At 36.1% G+C, this 27,609-nt stretch overlaps 1 protein-coding gene across 1 annotated transcript; it reads right to left on the reverse strand.

The window, feature by feature from the left end:
- Positions 1-13,061: 13,061 nt before the first annotated feature.
- LOC146729592 (MAM and LDL-receptor class A domain-containing protein 1-like) lies at positions 13,062-25,323 on the reverse strand. The gene is made up of 24 exons (XM_085495411.1): positions 25,239-25,323; positions 24,731-24,828; positions 24,325-24,495; positions 23,584-23,677; positions 23,242-23,421; positions 22,934-23,098; positions 22,540-22,793; positions 22,366-22,450; positions 21,948-22,070; positions 20,908-21,033; positions 20,631-20,716; positions 20,341-20,517; positions 19,864-20,113; positions 19,569-19,703; positions 19,041-19,370; positions 18,605-18,733; positions 18,087-18,248; positions 17,281-17,438; positions 15,537-15,744; positions 15,050-15,193; positions 14,338-14,379; positions 13,775-13,859; positions 13,240-13,292; positions 13,062-13,132 (listed from the first exon to the last, which is right to left on the reverse strand). Exons 1-24 carry the CDS (start codon positions 25,321-25,323, stop codon positions 13,062-13,064), a joined length of 3,411 nt encoding a protein of 1,136 aa, XP_085351537.1.
- Between the last annotated feature and the right edge of the window lie 2,286 nt (positions 25,324-27,609).

Consider the following 27,609-nt stretch of genomic DNA (forward strand, 5'->3'; position numbering starts at 1 on the left):
TGTGGGAGGCCTATTTTAAATCATACCAATGAACATTAATCAAATTTGTTGTAGAAGTAGTGTGTCCCTAGTAGTTATCAACATATCCATATAGAAATGGTTCAACATTCTGCCAGGTGTAAATTTGCTTATTGATGTGCACCTTTCATGGCAGCATTTTTATATATGTACTGCCAATATCACCGATAAAAAATGTAATGTGGCATGACTAATTTAGCAAAACAATAGCATAAAGTATTTTGAAAATCCTTTGAATCAATAACTATACTCTGAAATTTACATTGTATCATGTATATATTATACAAATACTTGAATCTTTGACAATTGAATTACAGTAACTATTGGTTACATGTTTTACCAGCACAGTCTTCAGTGAAGCAAATTTCAACTAATAGAGACGGAACATAAATGTTAGGATACAGAACATGTTGAATACAATTATTTAATATGCAAATTAGCTTAATAATATGCGCAGATTATTTTGAAGCTGGTATTGGATAATTATCTACTCATACTCTATCCGTCTACAATACGAAAGTGTGGATGTGCTTTTTACTCAGGGGGTAAGTATGTCTGCAATGAGGTCGCCAAGAGTGTGATTTGTGTGCACGACCATAAAGTTTGTTAATGGGGGTCACTTTATGTGTGGGATGTAGCATGAGGAGATAGCCATAATACCGACCGACGCCGATTTTAAAACATTCGAAAGCATGAATTTTAATTTCCAAGTACATGTTGTTGACGCTGACGATATGTAGCGGGTTTTAAGCTGTTAACACACCGTGCCAAGTTGTTCAAAGTGATTGCAAAATTGTGCAAAGTTATTACAAAGTTGGTTGATGTATTGGTATGTATGACCTAAGTTGTTGGCATATAGAAACGCGCAGTGGTAAAGTCGACAAATTTAATAAAAGCCGGTTGAAAGCAGCATATAGATGTTCACGTGAAGCAAACTGTCAAATGTTAGAAAACAGCGTGCAAAGTTGGAAAAAGCGATTCACATGTTGGCGTAGTTGCTTGTATAGTTAACTTAAGGAATTCTCATGACAACCCCGCAGTTAAATTTTGAAAATGTTAAGTAAAAGTCTCGGGAACGCCTCATATATAACCAGAATATCACAACAGCCAACCAAAAAACCGATGACAAACTGCTTACAAACTTGTGAAAAGCGATTGCAAAGTTGGTAGTCTCATTCGGGATTGTTACCTGTGATACCATTTCAAATAGTCTCACAGTTAAAAGTTCAAAAACGTGAATAAATATTTCGTAAATAGCTGCTAAATGACCGTAGTGTTACTAAAAGCATGTAGAGGTCATAGGTCAATTCTAGAAGGTACTTGGGCAAGCGACATTGATTTTAAAACATTCGAAAACAAGAAATAGCCGCCAAATCGGCTAAATTTCAATTAATCCAAGCGTCTGCGTAATTAGGAGAGTGAGAAATGTAAATCACAATCGGGCGTGGTTAGCACTTTCATATGAGACTCCCTGATTAAACAAACTTTTCGATTTTTTTCTTTTGTTTCGTCCCACACCTTGAAAAGACATAAGGCAACGTTCGTACATTCTTTATTACTGTGATGGCAATCATTTATAGTGGAGAATTGATACATTTTTTGTAATTTCCTAAATGAATGGAAAGTACAAGTTGTTGATGCTGTCGAAATGTAGTGGGTTTTAAGCTGTTAACACACAGTGCAAAGTTGTTCAAAGTTATTGCAAAGTAACTGTTATAGAAAACAGCGTGCAAAGTTGGGGAAAGCGAAGGACATGTTGGCGGAGTTTCTTGTATATTTAACCTAAGTCATTATCATGACGTTCCCGCAGTTAAATTTCGAAAACAAAAAGTAAATGTATCGAGAATGCCTCATATATATAAGCAGTTTATCACAACAGCCAACCAAAAAATCGACAACAAACTGCCTTGAAAGTTGTGCAAAGCGATTGCAAAGTTTCTAGTTTCATTCGGGATTGTTACATGTGATATCATATTAACAAATCCCGTAGTTAAAAATTCGAAAATGTGAATAAATATTTCGTAAATTGATGTTAAATACCGTAGTGTTACTCCAACCATATAGAGGTCATAGGTCAATTCTAGAAGTTACTTGTGCCAGCGATATCAATTTTGAAACAATTCGTCTTAATTTCCCATAAGTCATGCAGCTATGTGGTTAGGTGACCGACAAATGTTGAAAGTAAAGCGCTATCGGACGTGGTTAGAGCTTGCATTGGAAACTTTATCAGTAAACGAGGTGTTGAATTTTTTTTTGTTTCATCACACACATGTAAAGGATATAATGCAACATTTCTGCGTTTTTTTCTTACTGTGATGTTAATCATTTATAGTGATAAATCAAGGCATTTGTGTAACTATTTTAATTAATGATAAGTTTTCAAATTCCTTCTAATTTCCAAGAACAAGATGTTGATGCCGTCGGCACGTAGTGGGATTTAAGCTGTTAACACACTGTGCAAAGTTGTTCAAAGTGATTGCAAAGTTATTGCAAAGTTGGTATATGTATTTGTGTATATGAGCTAAGTTGTTGGCATATAGAAACGCGCAGTTGTAAAGTCGACAAATTTAATAAAAGCCAGTTGAAAGCAGCCTATACATGCTCACATGAGCTGACTGTAAAATGTTAGAAAACAGCGTGCAGAGTTGGTAAAAGCGAAGGACATGTTGGCGGAGTTTCTTGCATATTTAACCTAAGTCATTGTCATGACGTCCCCGCAGTTAAATTTCGAAAAAAACTAAGTATATGTATCGTGAATGCCTCATATATTAGCAGATTATCGCAACATCCAACCGAAAAACCGACAACAAACTGCTTACAATGTTGTGCAAAGCGATTGTAAAGTTGGTAGTTTCATTCAGGATTGTTACATGTGATATCATATTAAGAAATCCCGTTGTTATGATATTCTATTTTTCCTGTAAAACAAATGTATTTTGATAATGCCCAGTTAGCTAGTGAGGCTTGCCCAGCTGCGGAATTAGAATAGACAGCATGTATTGTCATTGCTAATTAATATTCTTTTGTTCGTGCTTGTGCAAGACGAACCCAGCTCCCGACCAGTGCAGTGTCAACGTGGCAGCCAACGTATGTCTCAAGATAATGCCTGACCAATTCGGCATGTGGGACTGATAGATGCAAAACAGTCTGCTGTGGTTCTGCGCTGTAAAACCAACTTTATTCAAAGACCTGTGTTTCGCCAGAACGCGTGGTTTGCTGATATTGGTTTTTTTTCTCTACACGGACGGTATGGAAGACGCGTAACATTACGGTTAGTGTCGTGTAATTTGCATTCCCCGAGACCTCGTAGTTTGGAGCTGTATAACTGATATCGCCGTCGACGTTGCTGTGATTAACTGTACTATCGCTGAAGCTACGCAGTACGAGTTCTGCACTTAGGTAGGGTAGGCAATTCCGAGCTGGGCTATTATCATTAATGTTATATTTATTGTGATGTATATTGTTGACCGGTTTGTGATTTATATCACTCCTGTTATTGGTTTATGCTTATTGTATTATTAAATTAGTATTATTGGACATATCCTGACTGTGTGCCTTTGTTTGACCTTTAGTGTTGCGTTCTGGAGTGCGAGATATTGGCGGCCAGATTCGCGGGAGACTATCTCGTATTCCCGTTCGTAACAAATTGGCGAGCGTGCCAGGATACGACACGAATTGTTATGGTACATTCTAATATATAAATGCTTGAATTGCGTTTGGTGGCCGTACTAATGAATTTAAATTGTACTGAATTTTGTTTGGTTATGCATGGATATGTATTAATCCGTACTGTCGTAGTTCTGTAACAGGTCAAACAAAGCATACTGATAATTTGCTTACTATTGAATATATTTGATGAATATTGTGGGTATATAATTGTTCACTCTATTATATTGCGTAAATTTTGGATATTGTGTTGATACCTTTTGTTTTAGGGTTAAGGTGCATTCGAGTCTTATTTGCGTAATATTTGTATGGTAAAATATTTTATCTAACACCTCTCCAATCATGACTTCTAGTGTAGAGTTTAATGCCGAAAGATTTCTGAAATCTGCCAGTGTATGTGTTAAAGATGTAGAGGCATTGCGCAAAGATGAGTTGAAGGCCCTTGGGGAATACCTAGGTATTGGTGAAACACTGACAGGTATGTTGAAATCTAAGATGGTGCGAGTATTAAGTGAACATTTGCGGCTAGTTAGGGAGGAGGAAGAAGAGGAAGATGAGATTCTCTTGACAGCCAGGTAGTTCTAGCTAAGATAACATGGGAAAAAGAGAGATTAGAAAGACAAGAAAGGGAAAAGGAAAAGGAAAGACAAGAAAGGGAAAAGGAAAGAAATTTTGAGTTGGAAAAGATGAGATTAGAGCAGGAACTTAATAGAAGTGGTCCTAGTGGGTCATAGTTTGGGTTTAGGTATGGTGGTGGTAAAGTTCAGGGATTTGTTATGGCTCGGGAAATTAAATTAGTGCCGAGATTTCATGAGCAGGACGTGGATACCTATTTTTGTCATTTGAGAAAATTGCCGAACGACTTGCATGGCCTGAACGTTATTGGACCTTGTTGTTGCATAGCGTATTTACTGGAAAAGCTAGCGAAGTATGTTCCACCCTTGATGAGGAGCAGTATTCAGATTATGAGTTTGTCAAAGCTGCAGTTCAGTCAGCCTATGAATTAGTGCCCGAAGCTTATAGACAGAGATTTAGGCATTTGCAGCGTACCGGTGGGCAAACATTTGTTGAGTTTGCTAGGGAGAAAGAGCTAGTTTTTGATAAATGGTATAGGTCCCTCCAGGCAGAGAAAGATTTTTGTAGTTTGCGGGAGGTAGTGTTGTTGGAGGAATTCAAGATAGCATTCCCCTAGATATTAAAACCCACCTTGATGAGCATAAAGTGAAAAATATTAGAAATGCAGCTGCTGTAGCTGATGATTATGAATTAACCCATAAGAAGAGTGTAAAGTCCTATTCCCCCAGATGGAATAATAAGCGTTCCCGTGGTGCTAATGGTGCATTGGACGGTGGGGCTAGTGGTGAGAGTACTAAAAGTCAGTCTGTAACGCCTAAACCAGCTGAGAACAAGAGAGTATGGGAAAAACCTCTTTGTTACTATTGTAAAAAGCCAGGGCATGTGAGGGCAGAGTGTTTCAAGTTGAAGAATAATGAGGCAGTGGAGAAAGCCAGTAGCATTTGCCAGTGTTAGAGACCCTGTTAGGAAAGTAGTCGGGAGTTCAGCAATGCCTGGAAAAAGATGTGGAATTTTTGATGTACCTGAAGAGTATAAAAACTTCGTGTCAAAGGGTGAGGTATCCCTTGGTAAGGCTAGTTATAGTAAGCCTGTAGTTATACTCAGAGATACTGGGGCAGCTCAGTCTTTAATGTTGGCTGGTGTATTATCTTTAGATAATGTAAATACAGATGCCAGTGTGCTGGTTCAGGGTATTGGAGGTGGTTATGAGTCTGTTCCCTTGTATAATGTCGAGTTGAGGTCTGATTTGGTCACTGGAGATGTGATTGTTGGTGTGGTCAAGTCCTTGCCGATAGAGGGCGTTACTTTTCTGCTGGGTAATGACCTGGCTGGGGGTAAGGTGAGTGTATTCCCCGTGGTTTCTTCTAAGCCTGGGGTTAATGACAAGACTGAAGAGTTGCTTGAATTATATCCTGGTATATTCCCTGCGTGTGTTGTTACTAGGTCACAAACTAGTAAGGAGAGACAGGATGAGCTGGTGTCAGAGGTAGTGAAGGAAGACTCTGGTGTGTGTGGTTAGCGGAGACTTTCTTTGGTGATTTGAAGGATGGTCGTGAGATTAAGACTGACTTCAGTCACTCTTCACTAGTAGAGCAGCAAGAAGCAGATTTCACCTTGAAAGAGCTAATGGCGATTGCATTGAGTGAGAATGAGGCTGAAAATCTTCCGAAGTGTTATATGAAGGATGGTGTTTTAATGAGGAAGTGGCGACCTCCCAGTTCCCAAGCTGATGAGGACTGGACGCAAGTTCACCAAATAGTGGTGCCTCACTGTTATCGGCATGAGATACTTAGAATAGCTCATTCTATCCCTGTGGCTGGGCACTTGGGTATAAGAAAGACTGAAGCCAGAATAATGGCACATTTTTACTGGCCCAAGTTACATAGAGACGTGGTTGACTACTGCAAAACGTGGCATACTTGTCAGGTTGTCGGAAAACCCCAGCCTGCTATTAAGCCTGCCCCTTTGGTGCCTATCCCAGCATTTGGTGAGCCATTCAGTAAGGTGTTGGTTGATTGTGTTGGCCCATTGCCTAGAACCAAGACAGGTTTTCGTTTTATGATAACAATCATGGATATGGCCACTAGGTATCCTGAGGTAGTGCCTTTGAAAACTATAACTGCTAAGGTAGTGGTGGAGGCATTGGTGCATTTTTTACAAGGTATGGTCTTCCTAAAGAAATTCAGTCTGACCAAGGGTCAAACTTTATGTCTGGGTTATTTCAGGAAGTTATGCATCAGCTGGGGGCGAGTCAGCTCAAATCCTCTGCTTATCATCCCCAGTCTCAGGGAGCATTAGAAAGGTATCATCAAACTTTGAAGAACATGCTCGGGTCATACTGTACAGAGTGTCCGGAGGATTGGGATAAGGGAATACCCCTTGTATTGTTTGCTACTAGGGACACTCCCAGTGACTCTACAGGGTTTAGTCCATTTGAACTTGTGTATGGTCATAATGTCAGGGGTCCCCTGAAGCTTCTAAAAGAAAAGTTTCTAGTTGCTGAGCCAGAGACCAATATGCTAGATTATATATGCAAGTTTCGAGAACGCTATTTTAAAGCAGGCGAGATAGCTGCTGAACATCTTAAGGTGTCCCAGAATGTTACGAAAAAGAAGTCTGATAGAAATGCAAAAGCACGCCAGTTTAGCCCAGGTGACAAGGTCTTAGTATTATTACCGTTAGTGGGTGAGCAATTAGCTGCTAAGTTTAGTGGGCCCTATGAGATTAAAAAGAAACTTAGTGAGGTCAATTATTTAATTAGTACCCCTGATCGCCGAAAACATCAACGAGTTTGTCATATTAACATGATAAAGAAGTATTTTGATTGTAAGGGAGAACCCCATAAGATGATAGGTGTAGTTGGTTCTGGTAATCATACTTTTGAGCGCGAAGATGATCCTGATCCTGGAGAGTTTGATATGTCACAACTGGATCCACAAACTGCTGTATTATCCAATTCTGAGACCTTATCCAACTTGTCGTCTTTGTTGAGCTATTTACCTGAGTCTCAAAGAGAAAGTTTTTGCGAGTTGATTTTTGAATTTCAACATTTGTGTTCTGATGAATTGGGTCGTACCACTTTGGCTTGGCATGATGTGGATGTCGGTAAGGCTATCCCCATTAAGCAGGCGCCATACAGACTCAACCCTGTTAAGTTGGCCAAGGTTAGGAAGGAGGTTCAGTACATGTTACAGCATGATATAATCGAACCCAGTCAGAGTAGCTGGAGTTCTCCCATTGTTCTCATCCCCAAACCTGATGGTTCTTTGAGATTTTGTATTGATTCCGTACGGTAAATGCTTTAACTGTTACTGACTCTTATCCTCTTCCCAGAATTGAAGATTGCATTGACAAAGTTGGGAAAGCAAAGTACATCAGTAAAGTAGATTTACTTAAAGGTTATTGGCAGGTTCCTCTGACTAATAAGGCCAAAGAAATATCAGCCTTTGTCACGCCTGATGGTTTGTTTCATTGTAAAGTTCTTCCATTTGGCATGAAAAACGCTCCAGCAACCTTCCAGCGCCTAATGGATAGAGTAATACAAGGTGTACCAAATTGTGTTGTGTAGATTGATGATATGGTCATCTATAGCGAAAATTGGGAAAGTCATTTGCTCCATCTCAGAAAATTGTTCGAGAAGCTCACATGGGCCAATTTGGTTGTAAACTTGACCAAAAGTGAGTTTGCTAAAGCTAAGGTGACCTATTTAGGTCATGTCATAGGTCAAGGTAAAGTGTTGCCACGACTCGCCAAGGTTAAAGCCGTTGTCAACTTTCCGGCTCCAAAATCAAAACGAGAAATCCTTAGATTTTTGGGCATGTCTGGTTTCTATCGAAAGTTTGTGGCAAACTATAGTGAGGTTGTGGCTCCACTTACCAATTTGCTAAGTACGAAGGTGAAGTTTATTTGGTCAGATGAATGTGAACAGGCATTCGCAAAGATTAAAGCTGTGTTAATAAGAGAGCCCATTTTGGCTGCTCCAAATTTCAGCAAGTCTTTTTGGTTAGCGATTGATGCTAGTGATATTGGCGTTGGGGGCGTGTTGCTCCAGGAAGATGACTTTGGAGTTGCGAAACCAGTTTATTTTCAAGAAAATTAAATGTACACCAAAAACGGTATTCTACAATTTAGAAGGAAACTTTTAGCTTGGTATTATCTCTCCAACATTTTGAGATATATGTGACGAATGGCAATGGTCCTATCACCATTTATACGGATCATAATCCACTTGTGTTTTTGGAAAAATTTAAAACCAAGAGTCATCGTTTATTTCGCTGGAGTTTGATGCTACAACCATACTCTTTGAAAATAGTACATATAGCTGGAAAAGATAATGTATTATCTGATGCTTTATCACGAGTTTGAGAATTGTTATGTAAAATTGCATTAAGAGTTTGGATTTGTAGTTTGAAGAACGCATTTCTTTAGAAAAGCGTTCTTTTTTGTATGGGGGAGATGTTATGATATTCTATTTTTGCTGTAAAACAAATGCATTTTGATAATCCCAGTTAGCCAGTGAGGCTTGCCCAGCTGCGGAATTAGAATAGACAGCATGTATTGTCATTGCTAATTAATATTCGTTTGTTCGTGCTTGTGCAAGACGAACGTGAACACGAGTTAGTCAGTTGTCGCCCAGCTCCCGACCAGTGCAGTTCAGCTCAGCTCAGCTCAGCTCAGCTCAGCTCAGCTCGGCTCGGCTCAGCTCGGCTCAGCTCGGCTCGGCTCGGCTCGGCTCGGCTCGGCTCGGCTCGGCTCGGCTCGGCTCGGCTCGGCTCGGCTCCGGTGCAGTGTCAACGTGGCAGCCAACGTATGTCTCAAGATAATGCCTGACCAATTCGGCATGTGGGACTGATAGATGCAAAACGGCCTGCTGACAGACCTGTGTTTCGCCAGAACGCGTGGTTTGCTGATATTGGTTTTTTTTCTCTACACGGACGGTATGGAAGTCGCGTAACATTACGGTTAGTGTCGTGTAATTTGCATTCCCCGAGACCTCGTAGTTTGGAGCTGTATAAATGATATCGCCGTCGACGTTGCTGTGATTAACTGTACTATCGCTGAAGCTACGCAGTACGAGTTCTGCACTTAGGTAGGGTAGGCAATTCCGAGCTGGGCTATTATCATTAATGTTATATTTATTGTGATGTATATTGTTGACCGGTTTGTGATTTATATCACTCCTGTTATTGGTTTATGCTTATTGTATTATTAAATTAGTATTATTGGACATATCCTGACTGTGTGCCTTTGTTTGACCTTTAGTGTTGCGTTCTGGAGTGCGAGATATTGGCGGCCAGGTTCGCGGGATCTCGTATTCCCGTTCGTAACACCGTAGTTAAAAGTTCGAAAATGTGAATAAATATTTCGTAAATTGATGTTAAATTACCATAGTGTTACTCCAACCATATAGAGGTCATAGGTCAATTCTCGAAGTTACTTGTGCCAGCGATATCAATTTTGAAATACCAAAAAATTAAATAGCCGGGAATTCGGCTTAATTTGAAATAAGTCATGCAGCTATGTGGTTAGGTGACCGACAAATGTTGAAAGTAAAGCGCTATCGGGCGTGGTTAGTACTTGAATGGGAAACTGTCTCAGTAAACGACGTGTTGAATGTTGTTTTTGTTTCATCACACACATGCAAAACATGTAATGCAACGTTCCTGCTTTTTTTTTCTTACTGTGATGTTAATCATATATAGTGACAAATCGTTGCATTTTTGTAACTATTTTAATTAATGATAAGTTTTTAAATTCCTTCTAATTTCCAAGAACAAGTTCTTGATGCCGTCGGCATGTAGAGGGATTTAAGCTGTTGACACACCGTGTAAAGTTGTTTAAAGTGATTGAAAAGTTGTGCAAAGTTATTGCAAAGTTGGTATATGTATTTGTATATATGATCTAAGTTGTTGGCATATAGAAACTCGCAGTTGTAAAGTCGACAAATTTAATATAAGCCAGTTGAAAGCAGCCTATACATGCTCACATGAGCTGACTGTTAGAAAACGGCGTGCAAAGTTGTTAAAAGCGAAGGACATGTTGGCGGAGTTCCTTGTATATTTAACCTAAGTCATGACGTCCCCGCAGTTAAATTTCGAAGAAAATTAGGTAAATGTATTAGTAGATTATCACAACATCCAATCGAAAAATCGGCAACAAACTGCTTACAAAGTTAAAAAGTGATTGTAAAGTTGGTAGTTTCATTCAAGATTGTTACATGAGATATCATATTAACAAATCCCGTAGTTAAACGTTCCAACCATATAGAGGTCATAGGTCAATTCTAGAAGTTACTTGTGCCATGTGTTTAGGTGACCGACAAATGTTGAAAGTAAAGCGCCATCGGACGTGGTTAGTACTTGCATGGGAGACTCTCTGAGTAAACGAGCTGTTGATTTTTGTTTTGTTTCATCACACAAAGATATGTAAAAGATATAATGCAACATTCCTGTTTTTCTTACTGTGATGTCAATCATTTATAGTGCAGAACTGAAGATTTTTTTTTAAGTTGGTAGATTTGTTATTGACATATATAGAAACGGGCAGTTGTAAAGTCGATAAATTTAAAAAAGGTAGTTGAAAGATGCATGTGTTCACATGAGCTGACTGTAATACCACCCCAAAATACACCTTATCTCGAGTTAATACACCGCAAAATTGTGCAAAGCGATTGCCAAGTTGGTAGATGAATTTGTTTATTTTAATTTAGGTGTTGGCAAATCAAACCCTGCAGTTGTAAAGTGGAAAAATTGAATAAAAGCCAGGAAAACAGCCTATATTAGCAGGTCTTCACATGAGGTACAATGTAGAAAAACAAGCTTGCAAAGTTCTTAAATTATGGCAATTTTTGGTCGGAGCCCTCTCTAGTATTTGTGTGGAATCATGTTTATTTGGAATGCTCTGATTGGATGGAAGGTTGATTCTTTCAAGGTGTGACATAATGTGCCTGTTATATATATATATATATGTATATATATATGTTCAGATTCAAATAAGCATGAACCACTAATTTGACAGGGAACTTATAATGCAGCAAGCTGTTTTAATTGATGCTTTAATAGTTTTTATAATTCACTGTCCAATGCATTTATTGGTCCACTGACAAATCAAAATAATTCTTCCCTGTACCTTATTGATCAAGGCATTTTTAAAATCATGGGCGTTAACGCCCCTCAAGTTATGGTCCCCCCTAAAATAAAGGTTGCATCTGATATTGAAATAAAGATTGCGGAGTATAGTGTTGATTCATCTCTGGATTACTTGGAGCAAATAAAGAGCCTAGAAAGTTAGTATTTATATGCATGTGTGATTTTTTGTTTGTTTTCTACTGCCTTTGACCATTCCAATATGTATGACATCAATTCAGTTCATTGCAATACTTCAGTCAATGGCTTTCTTCCCTACCTACCCATCTCCCGTCGTGCGCTATGTGGCTGGTGTGGTATATTTAAGGTGGGTTTAACACACCAAATCGGCACAGACAGTAGGGCAATTGTTACATTTTGTGCTCCAAGAAAATATTCTCTATCCATGTGTATTTATATAAATATATGCAGTCTTTTGGCTTGAATCAAATTCACTGGCGTCGTACATACAAGAATACAGGTTTACCTTTTTCTAGTTGAAATTTAGCCAATCTTATTACCTAAGACAGTTGGACTTTTGCCACATGTCACAACACTCATTTCCAAGTGCCACTTCTTAGAACAAGGAGACAAATTTTACATCGGCTGGAGCTTTTGTTTGTATGGAAAAGTCATGGTGAATGGCAAACTCGATAGTCAGAAAATAGTTAAAATAACCAACCCCCCACTATGAATTAAAAGGCTGTTATAGGGCCATTTATGATGGTTTCCTGTTTCCTATGGAAACAATGTTAATTATAAACTTCTATGCTCCATGGGAATCCATCATACTGAACAACATGTGTCAATATTACTAAGAATAATTTACTTTTTTCCATAAAAATTACTCAATGCCTATATTTATGTTCTAAGAAGTTAGTTACTGAACTTTTAATATCAAGCAATGCATTGGTTCAGTACCCTGGCTATGTGTTAAAATTGGTCTGAATTCACTTTGGTTCATTTCGTAATAGAACGATCAATCATCAACTTTAATTGTGCATGCCTGCCCGTGTACTGATCCTGTGTGTTTTTGGGTGGGTACCATTCAATTTCAATAGCCCGGCTATGTGTTAAAATCTGTCACTTTGGTTCGCTACATAACTGAACGATCAATCCTGGACTTTTATTGTACATGCATACCAGGATTCTGGCCCTTAGTTGTGGAAAGATATTGCAAAGTTGGTAGATTCAATTGGCAATGTGACCCAGGATTCCCTGTAATATTAAATTGCATTCAAATGTACACTTAATCTTAATTTAACGGGTCAGTAACCTTAATAACGGTAGATGTCGTTTATGTACATTGTGAGACATCCAATTAACAGTATAATTATGAGACCATTGTCTCGCAAGTGACATTGTCAATTATTAATCTGGGCTCGTATTTATTATGGTTTTGATAATATTATTGTTACCTTGGGCAAGAGGTTTCAAATATAACTACACCAAATGCACTTTCACACTTTCACACACAACCATTTTCCAATGAATTGTATGAACATTTATTACGTACAATAATTGGCAACATACGAATACACAAATCAAGCAAAGTTGAGAATCAAAATGGTAGCTATCCTGAATGACAAACATTGCGATAAATATATTTATATTTAAAAAATAACGGTTAATAAGTTAAAATAAAAATAAAGTTGGATATGACTTATTGAACGTAAGTCATATATACATGTCCAGTAATATTAGTTCCTTGTAAACCATTAGCTCTTCATACCTAAAATCGTTGATATCTATAAAAAATGGTAAATATGTGTTAAAATATGGATAACTCTCTGCGTGTTGATTAAGGCACACATGGTTAAACTACAAGTAATATTAGTTTCAAAAACATTATTACCTTTAATAAAAGATAGTGCTCCTGGACCAGTAATTTGAATCCTGCATAGAAACCTTTAATAACAAAATAAATATATAAAATACAAATGTCATGTGACCTTGTTAGCGCACAAATGGGAAAACAAAGGTTTTTATCGCATTAATAAATTTCTATATTTTAATTATTAGTATTTGTGTTTCTTTATGTACAATGTTTTTGTTTAGTGTAGTATATCGGTAGTGTAAACTATAGAAATATCTGTATATAGGATTTAGTACGAGACTTGTATTTCATATTGAAGTAGTTCTCATGGATTTTCATATTTCATGGAACCACATTTTAGTGTAATTTAAAATAACAAACCTCATTTGAAGAAAAAGCGACATTTGTTGAAGAGTTCGTTCCACGCTTGTTTCTACAATGAATAGGTAAAATATTGTAGTCATTATACACTGCATTAAATTTTCCTCGTGGTACACTGATTGATTTATTTTCGCTATGCGAGACGAGCAAACAATGATTCGTGTTGTGTATACTCAATATGGATATTACCTACCTCAAACAGTAACAAACCACAACGACCACGATCACAAAAATTGCAAATGCTGCCAGCCCGATACCTGCGATTACTGCGCCATAGTCTGAAAAGTACATATATAGTAGATTGACTTATCCCATTATATCACCGACCTTAAAGGTATTATTTCATCATTACATAGTGAGACATCATTTCTCAAGTCTCATAGTTTTCTATATGCCGTGATGTTTACTAGTAAATGTACATGTTCCGTGAACAGACTTGTTCACTATACACATTACTGCCTAACAGAATTAGAATGGAGGGAAGGTGTCACGTCGATTTCGATTTGTTTAAAGACCTATATGCTAACATGTGTTATAAAGGATAGAGACACCATTTCATTGGACGTAATGAGATGTTGTGCACTCTGTACATTTCACATGATACTTAAGTAATCAATACACATTAACGTGTTTTTTCATGAACATGCTTTCGGGAAAAAGACGCAGTATGATTGTTTTGGATGAAAAAAGATCGAAAAAGATATCACATTGTTGTCGTTACTTCAAGCGAGATGATAAATAATACTGGATACTTACTGATCTGTTTCTCCACACTTTTGTCGTGTTCACTCTGTGTACCTATTAAAACATTGAACAATAAATAAAGTTAAGTGTGGTGCGAATGTGATACACACAAATTTGCCACTACAATTCTCGAAATTGAGATTCAGCTGTTTGCATAAACGCTAACTGTCGACATTGGATTTTATAGTTTTAGAGAGAACAACGCCTGTTAATTTCGGCTTTTCCATTTTAACTGGTCCGGTTCACTTTCTAGAACTTTTTACAGGTACATCACTAGTCGGCTGAGCCGCGGTACAGCGACGTTTGCTCGGTATTGCGGCAATGATTCGGAGTCTAAAATGCGGGCTATTAATTCGTTCGACAGCTCTGCAAGTCCAATGAGTTTAGATTTACTTGTATTTATACTAGTTATACCATGGCGGAGGTCCGGAAAATTTTTGGCATTTAAGTTCAGCATTTCGCGCGATATGGGTTAAAAGAACCCCCCTGCAAAACCACCACCCTTGCTCTGTTTTCAGCCGGGTGCTTTGTTACGCCCTTTAGTGTTAATCTTCGGAAAACTCGAATGTCGTGAACTCGAATGCACATAGACTAATATAGACGTTATGTTGGTATCATAGTCCATCTAACCTAATTTCTCAACCACATAGAAAGAGAATACAATATTAATACTTCTTCAAAAGAGCATTCTACTATAACAATAGAAGGTAAGAATGATTCTTACTACAGTTGAATCTAAATTCTTCTTCGTCATAACAATCAGCTGGACAATCAACATCCCCGTCATTCAACCAGGATATATCAACACATATTTGGTCACCTGGGCAATATATTTGATTAAGCAGGCATGGGTCTGGAAAACCAATATCTAATATAGAAAAAAAAAAAATATCCAGTGAGAAATATCCAGTACTAGTATTCATACACTAATTGTGCATCAACCACCTTATAGTACCCAAAATAAATTGAAATATCTTAAAAACAGCGATATTTGTTTTGTCTTTTAAAATCAAACATATCATTAATAAGGCGTGAAATATACAATATATTCTGAACTAAAGTAATTAAAGTAAATACCTGTGAACTCGTAGTGAAACAAGTAAACAATACTGTAAACATTGCAAGGTAAATACTGTGTTAAATCAATGCACAACGATCGATTTCATTTCGTTGAAGTATATACTGTAGTAAATTTATTGTGTTACACTCACCTGGATTTGGGCACGACTGTGTAAATGTTATGTCGTCAATGGCTATATCAGAAAAATGCGGATCGCCTACAATAGCTTCAAAAACGACTCTATATCTGAATCGATTACCAATAACCACTTTAGCATAATTCCAAAGTTTTCCTAAATTACCACTGTACTGCCACATCAATAGACGTTCACTTTGTTCTGTAACCGATTCTGTGTATATCTGAAATATTAAAAAAGACTTGCAATGTTTTTAGAACAATTGTGTTTGTTACCGACTCGTCATTGATCAATGCTTACGGTATTATACATATGTTTGTCCTATATATCATGACTGTTCCATGTGATATAGATAATTGGATACGTTTGATATGCAACGCCGATATTCAATGGGTTAGTGATGATAAATATTGGTCGATGTACTTAACTCGATATTGTAACATCTTCTCCAAAGATGCCAAAAATTGCTTAAGGCGCATAGCAAGCACGCACGAACCACAAAACCGCTGCCAAACTTAATATATTTTGTTCAGTATTTTTGCGCTGTACATGAAAACAGTTATCAATATTCGATATTTTAGGTTATTCCATTCCTAGTTTGTGCAATGTTATTAAAATCGTGTGGAGATTTTATATCAATTAAATAACTGTGCAAACAACACATTAAATGTTAGGCTAAAAGTTGTTGCCATTAAATTCTGAATATTTACTAAATATATGACAGGTTCGTGGATTCAGTCTCATTTTACACATTAAATCCTTTAATTTAATATATTACATGTTGATATTCAGTTCTAATCTGATATTTTAATACTATTTTAATATTAAGCTAGCATCATAAATATATATAAATATCCAAAAGCTGCTTTAGAAAACAACAAACTAAAACTCGCATATCTTCACAAAACTATTTTAATTTGTATTCTTGTTTCAGTTTTGTTGTTCATGTTGCCATACTTTGTATGTAACGCAATAATTGTTGAAAATCTTTGAAAATCATGGTTTTAGTAATTAATATCGGAGAACAATCTACAAAACTAAGTCCATTTTTTATTATTCAGACACATTCTTCACATTGAGCTAATTGGTTGTTATCACGCTCATGTTGAGGTTATATTTACTGTGGTTAGATAAAATAAGTGTCATGAATTTATACGAATGTAGGGGTTGAAAATATTGTATATTTAACACATGTGTTCAGTGTAAAAAAAAATATCTAAAAATGTTCAGTCTTTGAAAATTGTTGGGTTTGGTGGCCATATTGGAATTTCAACATGATCAAGTGGTCGAATTTGAAATCTTTGATCATGTAAACCAATCCGAAAATTATTGCCATGATCCGATGAGAACTGTCTTATATGGCAAATGAAGATTCATAATTACAATTTCTAAGCAACTAAATCGCATTATCCAGTTCCTCGGTCTACGATATATCAAAATAAATAAAAAAAAAACAATTATAATTTAAAAAAAAATCCATGGCAATTTTTATTTGTTGGCGACCATCTTGGTTAGACTCGTGGAAAAACCGAAATCCGTCAGAATCACATAAATATATTATATTTTTTAACCTCGTTTTAAAATCTAATATAACATGGTCACTTAACAAAGATGCCTTATAAGTAGTGTTAAGAATTTCATTGTTGTCTCAACTAATAGACTAAAGTTGTCAAGTTTGACAACCGTGACAATATATGATAAATAACAATGTCATGGCATGAATGATATATTAGTATATAATTTATTATATTGTACTTACCCTTAGGCTACCCATTCTAGACACCTGACTTTTCGAATACATGTGATACCAAAACCTAATGGCACAGACGTCATTGCTTGCTGGAAACGTGGTATTTGTAGCTATGCGGGCAATATCTCCAGTATTTTGGTCACTACTCTTGATGTATAGAAATAGACCTAAGAATACAAAATTAAAAGAAGCCATGCAAAAAATACAGTTGACTATCGCAAACAATATATCCAACAGATATTTATTGTTTTCCCAAGTCTTTTTGACTAATATTGTATTTGTTTAGGTGATCTGAGGAGAAAATTTTTCAGTCTGACACATTTCACATATCTTAAAGCAGCAGTAACTTTTCTCTACGATTTTTATTTTCAATAAAACATTACCGTGTCATTATTGTCAATTTGTAATGGCGAAATGTAGGCACTGAAAGCATACTATATGCGCTATATTCGAACGCTGCACGGGATTGCATGCAAGTCAGGCAAACCCAGGTCAAAAATGTTTTCATCTTTATAAACTAATCTTCTCTCTGACGGATGGTTACAAAATATTGTACGAGTACAAAATATTGTAGTGAAATCACAATTTCCAATTTCAATGACGATGACGAATACACCACTAATAGTGTTCGCAATTCGGGCAATATTAGCCTCGTGTAGGGTCACTTTGCCATGCAAATATTTTGGTAATATTTGGTTAACTTTGCGTAGTTATATTTAAACAAACAGTGATCGAAATCACAGCTATTGCCGCTTTAACATAACCTGTACAAAGTACGGTACATGCGGTTCTGTTTTATAACTTTTGAAACTTACTGTTTTTATGCGTAGTGATAGCTGCAGTGTGGTCATAATCAGGACCGCTATTATTACTTGGCGTCTCAAAACCTGCTGTCCAGTTGAAATTGTCGTCGTTTAGCTGTTTATAATCACAGTACGGCTTGTATCCATCAAAATGACAATCACCATCTTTCACAACTAAATAAAACAAATCGGATATGTTGCATTAACGCAATCAAGACGTGATTTTTAAGCTGTCATAAAATATTAAACGAATTATACAATTTTTTGAAGATCTAAAGTTTGAAAATCGCATTTTTGTAGCATGGCGTTGACCATAGTAGTAATTGGGTTACTTTAGGAAATCTAGATTGAATGAATAATACAGATTTAAAGCGTGAGAATCGTCACCTGCGCATGAGTGGGAATTGAGTCCCAAGCTATGATAACAACACACGTTAAAACACAAAGGTTCATGAGTAAACAACGACACGCAATGGCTTCTGATGCATGCGCAGGTGGCGACTTTTCCGCGTGAAGGCGTTCTTGTTTACCACAGTTATCTTCGTCAGACCAATCATCACAATCGGGCCTATAGTCACAATATCTGTCCAGTAATAAACATCTACTTCCTTCTAAACACTGAAACTCATTAGAATTATCACATGGCCTGGTGTAGTTTGCTGAGAAGTGTATAGGAAACAGAACGAAATAAGCGGCAATGAATGCATAGATATAGGTTAGTGACCTAAGATGATGGGGGTCGATTTTACAATAATTTTATTATTTCTTATTCATGAGATATATCTTATGATATACAAATGTTAAGCGTATATTTGTATGCGAAAAATAGATTTTCCAGAATTGTCGAACTTTACGTAAGCTGTTAAAAGTGATCTGAATACCTACACTGCTAAATTGGAGCTGGTATATAATATATCCGCTTTATGCTTGAAAGATTCACGGTTATGTTACTACTTCGTTACTTACTATCAGAACAATTGTTAAATTGTATATCGTTAATGACGATTCCACTTTCTCTGCAGTAATCACATCCTCCTTCGATAATTATGGAGAACTCTTTTTGACGACCGATTATAGCAACCCCATCGCGCCACTCCTGTTTCTCGTTTGTGGCATGCCACAGTCGTTTTGATTGGTTGTATCCATATTTGATAATGATAGATAGATTCACAATACGAATCCCATAAATGTAGTACCGAAAAGATAATTGACAATCTTCGTGGCTGTGTTGGTATGACAGTGTTTGTAAATGAGCTCTGTCTTTATTGAAACCCAATTCCACATAAATGTAATGACCTGAATAAATTAAATAATAATTTACTGAAAATCAGTCTAGATACAGTCTCCAATATACCAGAATTGGTTCGTGATTGGATAATCTTTCGTGCATTACACTATGACTCAACTTGTAGTGACAGGTGATTTGTTATAAGTTTATTCATTGAACTGGCATAAATATGCATGGTATAACCAAAATAGTTTGTGCTTAATTACCAAGATCATCTTCAAATATGTCATCAGGAACTTGTTCAGCAAACAGACTGGGTGATCGACCTTGCATAATTACCCAGTCATGCGTAGCTGAGTTATGCCAACCACATGTACCAGACTCGAAGTCACAAGATGTTCCTAAAGTGAAACACAAACTTATTCATCAAATTTATACATTTTCATTATACTATGACGTATACTGTACTTATTTCATCAAATAAATAATCAAATAAATAAAGGGGTAAATATAGAATCTTATTTAACTAATCGATATATATATATATATAATTAAATATACCACAGCTTGATTCATCCGAGTTGTCTGTGCAGTCTTGAATAAAATTACACCTTCGCCAAGTATAAAAACACCCTGACCCATCTTGACAAGATAACATTCTATCATCTTCATCACAAGACGGATAGTTTGGAACTATAGATAACGTTTCACCAGGCACCAATCCACCACCGACGCATTCCGAACTGAAGCTGACATCATCTATTGCAACATAACTGTCATATCCATTGTGGTCCATTCCTTCTATAACAATCTGCTCATAAATCGAATTAATGTTTCTAATTTATTGTCGCGCAAAACACACAAAGTTCATAATAACGTACTATATTTTCAACAGAAATTACTATTCACTTGCTATTGAGCAGGACTTCGTATTAATATATAACAGTGTTATTATAATATATGTAAATGTGTTCTGAAAAAAGTATCACACGTACATGTTCCGGTACAAACACATATTGACAAACACTTCTAGCAAACCTTAAAATCTTTGCCTTGACTATCAATAGTTAGATCAAGTGGCCACCAATAATCAACTTTATCCCCAGTTTCATTATGTAACACTTGCATACTGTTATCGCCATCGAGGTAAGATGTGCGCAGTAACACTAACAATGAGATAATAGGTCTTCCAGACACACGATACCAAAAGGTAACCTAGGAAAAAACAAATCACCAGGAATACACAGTTAAGATTTGATTAATATTATTGTCTTCTGTGTTAAATATGTATCTTATTGTATACCATGATTTTGTAGAACAAATCTTACTCTACATCCATTGCTTATTCCTTTGATTGATGGACTGGCAAGTCGTGCGTATACGTCGTAATGCTTTCCGGTGTATAAGTACTGGCCTTAAAAATAAAATATGGGTCTATATGTTCAGTCAATCATGTCACAATTTATGTTTTCAATTTCGTCATAGAATCAAAATATTTTACATTTTTTTTAAAAAAATATAAAAAAATAACATGCATAATCAAGACTTGAACTAACAGATAATTTTTCAATTATTTGAATGATAATTAAATTGATAAATACGTACCATCAAGTGTTCTTAAGGTGTGGTCAAGCTCACTTCCACGAGAGAATAACCATTTATATTCTTGGTCAGATTCTTGTTTCCAATCACAAAGGTCTAGTTCAAAATCACATCTACCAACTGAAGCCTCTGTAACGCAATGTACGTCATACATAACTAGACAGAAATATTAACTGATGTTATTATTTTTTGTAAATAAATAAATAAATAAATAAAATAACGTATATAATAATTTGCTCATTTAATAGCGCGTGCATTCTTTTTAATTTTTATAGTCAAAATAAGTAATACTTATATAATCAAAATAAGTAATACTTATTTGATATGTAAGGGTTTATATGTGCATTTCTTGTACATGCGCTTCTAATACGGTGAGGCTGTGATTTTCCGAAGGACAAATTCCACTTAATCAGCTTAGGGTATGAAAATGTAAACATGTTAACTTAGGGTATCAAACCATGTGACGGCGATACCTATCATATTTGAGTTCAATGTGTTCATACATATATATCGCTCATCAAACGCATACACAAATTTTCGCCATTCAATATATTAGCAGATATATATGTATTATTATACATCTGTCACCGTAACGCCATAAGTTACAGCGTGCCGTAATTTTGCGGTATTTTACGGGGTATTTTCATACTACCATATTTGGAAATGCGAATTCCAAATATGGAATGATTACGCGCGTAAGCGTCCTCTAATAATAAAAACAAACATGGCTGCCACCAGGACTTGACCGGACTGCATACAAAGAGTTCGCTAATTCTGTTCTAAACTTTTTGGATTTCGGCATTTCCATGATGTATCCTTGAAGGGAAAAGATGTATAATAATAAGGTTGTTACGAAGATACCTCAACGTATGCACTCATACAGTACGCTGTCGCATCGACCTCTGCTGCGCGTCGGTCTATACTGCCGCTGTACTGTCTTCGTGCATACTTTGAGGTATCTTCGTATTAACCTTATAGTATTGAATTGATATCAGGCATAATTATATGCAAGCACTTAGTAACCCATATACGAGAGTGATTACCGCAATACTGTTCATCTGAAGAGTCCATACAGTCATCTGCAAAATTACACACTTTCTTTTTGTCAATACAGTGCCCATTAGAACAGCGGAATTCGTCATCTGTGCACGTCTTGTTACTTACAACTGAAAAAAGAGATATTTGATATGATATATTTTAAAAGTATTATGGAATGAATGAAATTACCAAATACATAATTAGTAACATAATTTAATGGAACATGCTCAATAGTACACTAAATAGTACAAAGTGAGTTATATGTAATCTCACGCAAAAACAAAAACGAAACAATAATTATTACAGCTACATGAACATGGTAAATCGTATATATTGTAATGCCACGTTATAGCAGCAAACTGCTTGTCAAATGTACAACAACTAGATATATTGTAGTAATAAAATGTATGCTATATGACATACCTGGCGGTGCACAGTCTATAAATACCACATCATCTATACATGTATCAAATACCGCGTCTTTACCACGAGTAGCCTGTATGACCACCTATGTAAGAAAATCGTAGCAATAATTGCGACAAGTATTTAAATATGTGTGCTATGTAATATAGTATTACTTTGTACAAATCACAGTACCTGAAAGCGTTCTCCGATTCCTATGAAGACCAATGCGCGTTGCCATTCATTCGCAACTACATTCATTAATACAAATTTCAGCTTCATTTCACTTTCATAAATTGTGAATACTTTCAGTAAACCAGAAGTGCTACTACCCGCATGGTACCAGAATTCCAGATGGCAATTGGGACCAGACTGTCCAATCACTGGTGTTGTTATTTGTGTTTTTGTGTTTAATTCTCCGGGGGAGTTGTCAGCCAATAAGTAAAAGCCTAAGATAAAATAGATTTTCAAAGTCCGTTAATGCTAATGTGAAAGACGTTGATGTCTACAGATGAATGTTTCTCAAGTACTATTAATTATAATTATTAATTAGATATATGAATTCTGACATTATGAATACTGTATGTACCATCGGAAGTAGTCGTTGTATGGTCAACACGTGGCCGAAAATCCTCAGCTGAACGACCTTGTTGTATTTCCCATCGAAATTGTGGAATGTCGTAAAATTCGCGTGACGAGGCAAATACGCCATTCCATCCACAATCACCACTTTCAAAATCACAGATGTACTGCACTGTAATAAATTGTAAAATTATGTTGTCAAACTAAAAGGAATATAACAATTGTAAAGTCAACGCGTTATGCAATAAAGAATACTTAGTATAGTTAGTATGGTTGAGGATATATATGATTAATGTTCATTCTGGTGAATCTCACTACAGCGAGCTGCTTCCTCTTCACCATTCGAACAGTCATCATGGAAGTTGCACACCAGTTCTGGAGCAATGCATTCGTTATCCACTGTACAGTAGAACTCGTTGTCATTGCACGATGGGTGGAGAGTTATTGGTGAACGAATTGGTAGAGGCGATTTTCTTGGTGCATTGGGCAATCCGCCTGCAGAAAACAAATTAACAATTATAAACAAAGTTACACATAAGCCACACTGCACCACACTACTTTACACAACGCTACGACACACCACGACGCCACGCCACAACTGTGTCACTGTACAGCACTGCATTGTGCTATGTCGCACAACACTGTTTTAAAACTTACCAATAGAACTAAAAACACACATAGCAGTGAATGTTACATCATCGATAGCTATGTTTCCATTTTGAACGTCACCTGTTGTTGCTTCAATAACAACCTAAACACACAGAATATCAGCATGTGTTAAATGAATGTAAAATGAGATTAGAACTGCAATAACAATATATCCATACGTATTACATGTTGGATATGTATATATATATAATTGCAAATTGCAAACGTCCTCACTAGATACATATGTTAAGTATACATATTCTGTTTTACGATATGCATGGTTTCAATTGATTCCTTTACATGACTATCACGAATACAATGTGAGGTGATTGTATTTGTAACCCAAATGAAAATAGATGAAAATAAACCTATAAAAGAAAGGAAACCTAATTTATATGGTGTAAGTATTATGACGACATATTAATAGATGGATATAATAGACTGTAAAATAAGAACCTTAATGCATATGGACTTTACGAACACCAAGGCAGACGACCATGAATAAAATGTTCTGCATCCTTTGGTGACTTGCACAGGAATTATGAGATGTCAGTTGTTCACAAGAACTACTACTAATATTACATTGCAACCGTACAGCGTTTTAAATTTATTTATTTGTGCATAAATTTTATTTGCCCAAAACTACATCGAAATGCTTTTGAGTTTTAACATAGAACGTTCTACAAATTGTTACTAGTGATTAATTTTAGTGAATTGTGTATACATACTGATAACTATGATTTTTCCTACCTGGAAATCGACAGCGACATCAAAAACAATTTTGCCTTTGTCCCAGAATGGACCATTATATCCATTCTTCTGCCATACACGAGTTTGTCCCTGTGTTTCTCCATTATAGATGCGAGTATATACATTCAAATTACCAATATAGCGGTTAAACATGTAATAGTAAAAACGCATCTATGTAAAAAGGAGGATATAACATAGGTCAGAATTCTCAAAATTGTGTTTTTTGTTTCTTTTTTGTTTGTATTGAGTTTTACGTGTTTTGCAATTGTCTTCTTCGCCAGATTTGTTCAGTTGCTTTTCCAAAACAATACAGATTTGTCTATTTCCTAGTGAATACTTTTATTCAAAATAATTGTACTTATATAATATTTGATGTTTTACATATTGAGGTAATTATATACAGTACCTTACATAACCCAGACGTTGTGCTTTGCAAAACTGGACTGATGAGCTGAGCTCTGTAACCATATTGATTTTCCATAGCCTCAATGGATGCATAATAACCTGCTTACAAAACATTATAATTCACGAAACAGAACATTAATATGAAACATATTCATGACATCAACTGAATATATAACACTTCATTACTATACATTGCGCTTTGCATTGGCGGCACGCTTATAGCTTATATAGATGACGGCAAAGTTCAAATCGACCACTGTATTTAGTTGTGAAATATTCCTCGTCTAAAATTATCCAACTAAAATACTAATCATCAATGCATTCGTGTAACCCATTTATGCTATAGAATTGTTTTGTAGCTGGATTTATGAAAATTGTTCTTTATTCAGCCATCGTTAGTTTTCTTTTTTATTTAATTACACAATATTTGTATTGTATTTAGTAGAATTATAAATTAAAAGACTTGTTCAAATTGGAAATAATCTTAATAATATATATATTTTTCTAACCTGATATACTAGCATGTGTGTGGTCATATGGAGGGTCTGTAAGAATCGAAGTATACTCGTAGCCATCTTTACGGATCCAATCCATCTCATCGATGCCGTTATTAATTTGTGTCCAATCACAAAACCCATTCTGAAAGTCACATTGAATGTAACTGCCTGTGAGAAATTACGAGAATGATGATTTGTTTCACTGTGCAAGTACACGCAATTACGTGTAATAAAGTTCATAATGTACAATGAAAGTTGGCAGACAATACTGGCGTACTTTGTGATATCAGTCAGCAAAAACATCTTAGCCAAACTTTTTGATCAAACATGCCAATATCATGCTGTGTCATTTGATATACAACTAGTAATTTTAGGAGATAAATATTTTTACCTATACATTATACGGATATTTCAACAGCTTATATCCTATAGCCTAAATCAAATTCAGGAGAAATATTAATATTTATAATATGGAGTGATCGCATTAGGCGTAATCATTGGAAAAAAAAACGATAAATGTTCTCCATATAGTAGTGCATTCCATACAGTACAGTACATTGTTATTGATATTTACTATTTTTTGTGGTGGTGTATTGGCTGGCAGTATGGGGCAAATAATAGGGTAATAATTTTTCAAACCCGAGCAGGTATTATCATACATATAACAGTTGTTTGAACATTTATTTCATCTTAATATATTGCCTGCTGATCATTAATTGCCACTGAATTTGTTATATTCCTTAAGCTTTCGTTAGGCAATATAAGTGTCCTCCCACTATTTATTTTTCAATAACACAACATAACACATATACTTATTTCATATTATATTATATTATATTATATTATATTATAGTATATTATAGTATATTATAGTATATTATGCTTTTTGGTTCACGGGTAAAATAAAATAAAAGACGATCACGTAACAGTACAAAAACACCTTGGAACCCCGTAGGCAGGCCGGTGACACTGGTTCGCACTTAAGGGGGTACCAACCCCCCTGCCAAATTCCAAGGGAAAATCAGAACATTTAAAACACAGAACAAGTAACATAAAATATATATGCGCTGCTGCAAGTGTGTGCAATTATAGCCCACCAAGAGGACACAACTCTTGGCTCCTGTGCGTGTGCTAAGTTTGCCAATACAATGATGTTCGTTTGTATCGATGTTTAACAACAAGACAAGGCAACTTCCTGTTTTAAATAGATCATACCTGCCACAATTACAGTAGAATGCGAAGTGTGTTATCCTCGATTTTACATAGTGCATCCTCTACCGTCCACATAATCTCAAATTCAGGCAGTTGGTTCGTGATCCGGGAACATTCATATTCTGTTTCAAGCCTCGACTTAATGTTTTGAATAAAAAATTCCAGAGGCTCACTCGAGCCTTTGTTTTGCCTTTTATTACGACGGCTGACATGAATTGCAACCTTAGCCATGCACGCTAAGAAACAAAATATACCTTGTGCTTTGCGAGACATAAAGTGTTTTGAGCGATGGGGTGGTAAAATAGTGAACCACCAAATCGGAATGCGAAAATCTGGTTGAAGCAGTCGCGACGCGATGTTATTAAAATAATGGAGTAAGGCGCTATTTGATGGACAATCATAAAAAAAATGTGTTGAAGTGTGTCAACTTCATCACAAAAGGGACATTTATCTGAATTGTTCAAACGAGCTTTGAACAGAAATCTCCCTGTTGGAAAGGCACCATGGACAATACGCCACTGTAGATCCCCATATTTGTTAATGACTGGTGTTTCATAGCAATCCTTGAAGTTGGGGTTCGCATTTTCAGATAGACTAAGGATGTCACGTCAAACAGTGTCAAGATTTTGTGGGTGTTGTGTTATTGACAGGACACGTATTTGATATTTATAGATTGCGCCCTTTTCAAACTTATATAGTGGCAAATTTAGTTCATCAGAAAAGTGCAGTTCAAAGCTATGATGTAAAAAGAGGTTGATTACACTTCCCGTTCCCTTTGAAGTAAGTGTTGATAGTATCTTTCCATTTGGTAGGAATAGAATCGTGAATGATACTGATACTTGATACTGAGATGGAGAATACGCTCCGAATAGATTTTAATTTTATCCGACATATCAGCGGCCTCCAACGAAGTTTTATTCGTTTCTGAGACTAAATCACATACTTTGGTTATTGCCGCGTCAACAAAGTGTCTGAGCGCAAGAGGCTCATTTCTTATGGGATGTATGTTGTCGGTTGTTAAACAGTGGCTCATTAAGAATATTAGTTACGATATTATCATTGAACTTACGCACTTTATCAACAGATTTCCAACACTGAAGGAGTTCACAATAAAATAATGGCAAACTATTTAAAGGTGCTTTGATAGTGGTGCATAGTCTGTGCATAGTAG

The sequence above is a fragment of the Saccoglossus kowalevskii genome, chromosome 21 (assembly GCF_978046115.1).
Source record: "Saccoglossus kowalevskii chromosome 21, keSacKowa6.1, whole genome shotgun sequence".
Taxonomy (NCBI): Eukaryota; Metazoa; Hemichordata; class Enteropneusta; family Harrimaniidae; genus Saccoglossus; species Saccoglossus kowalevskii.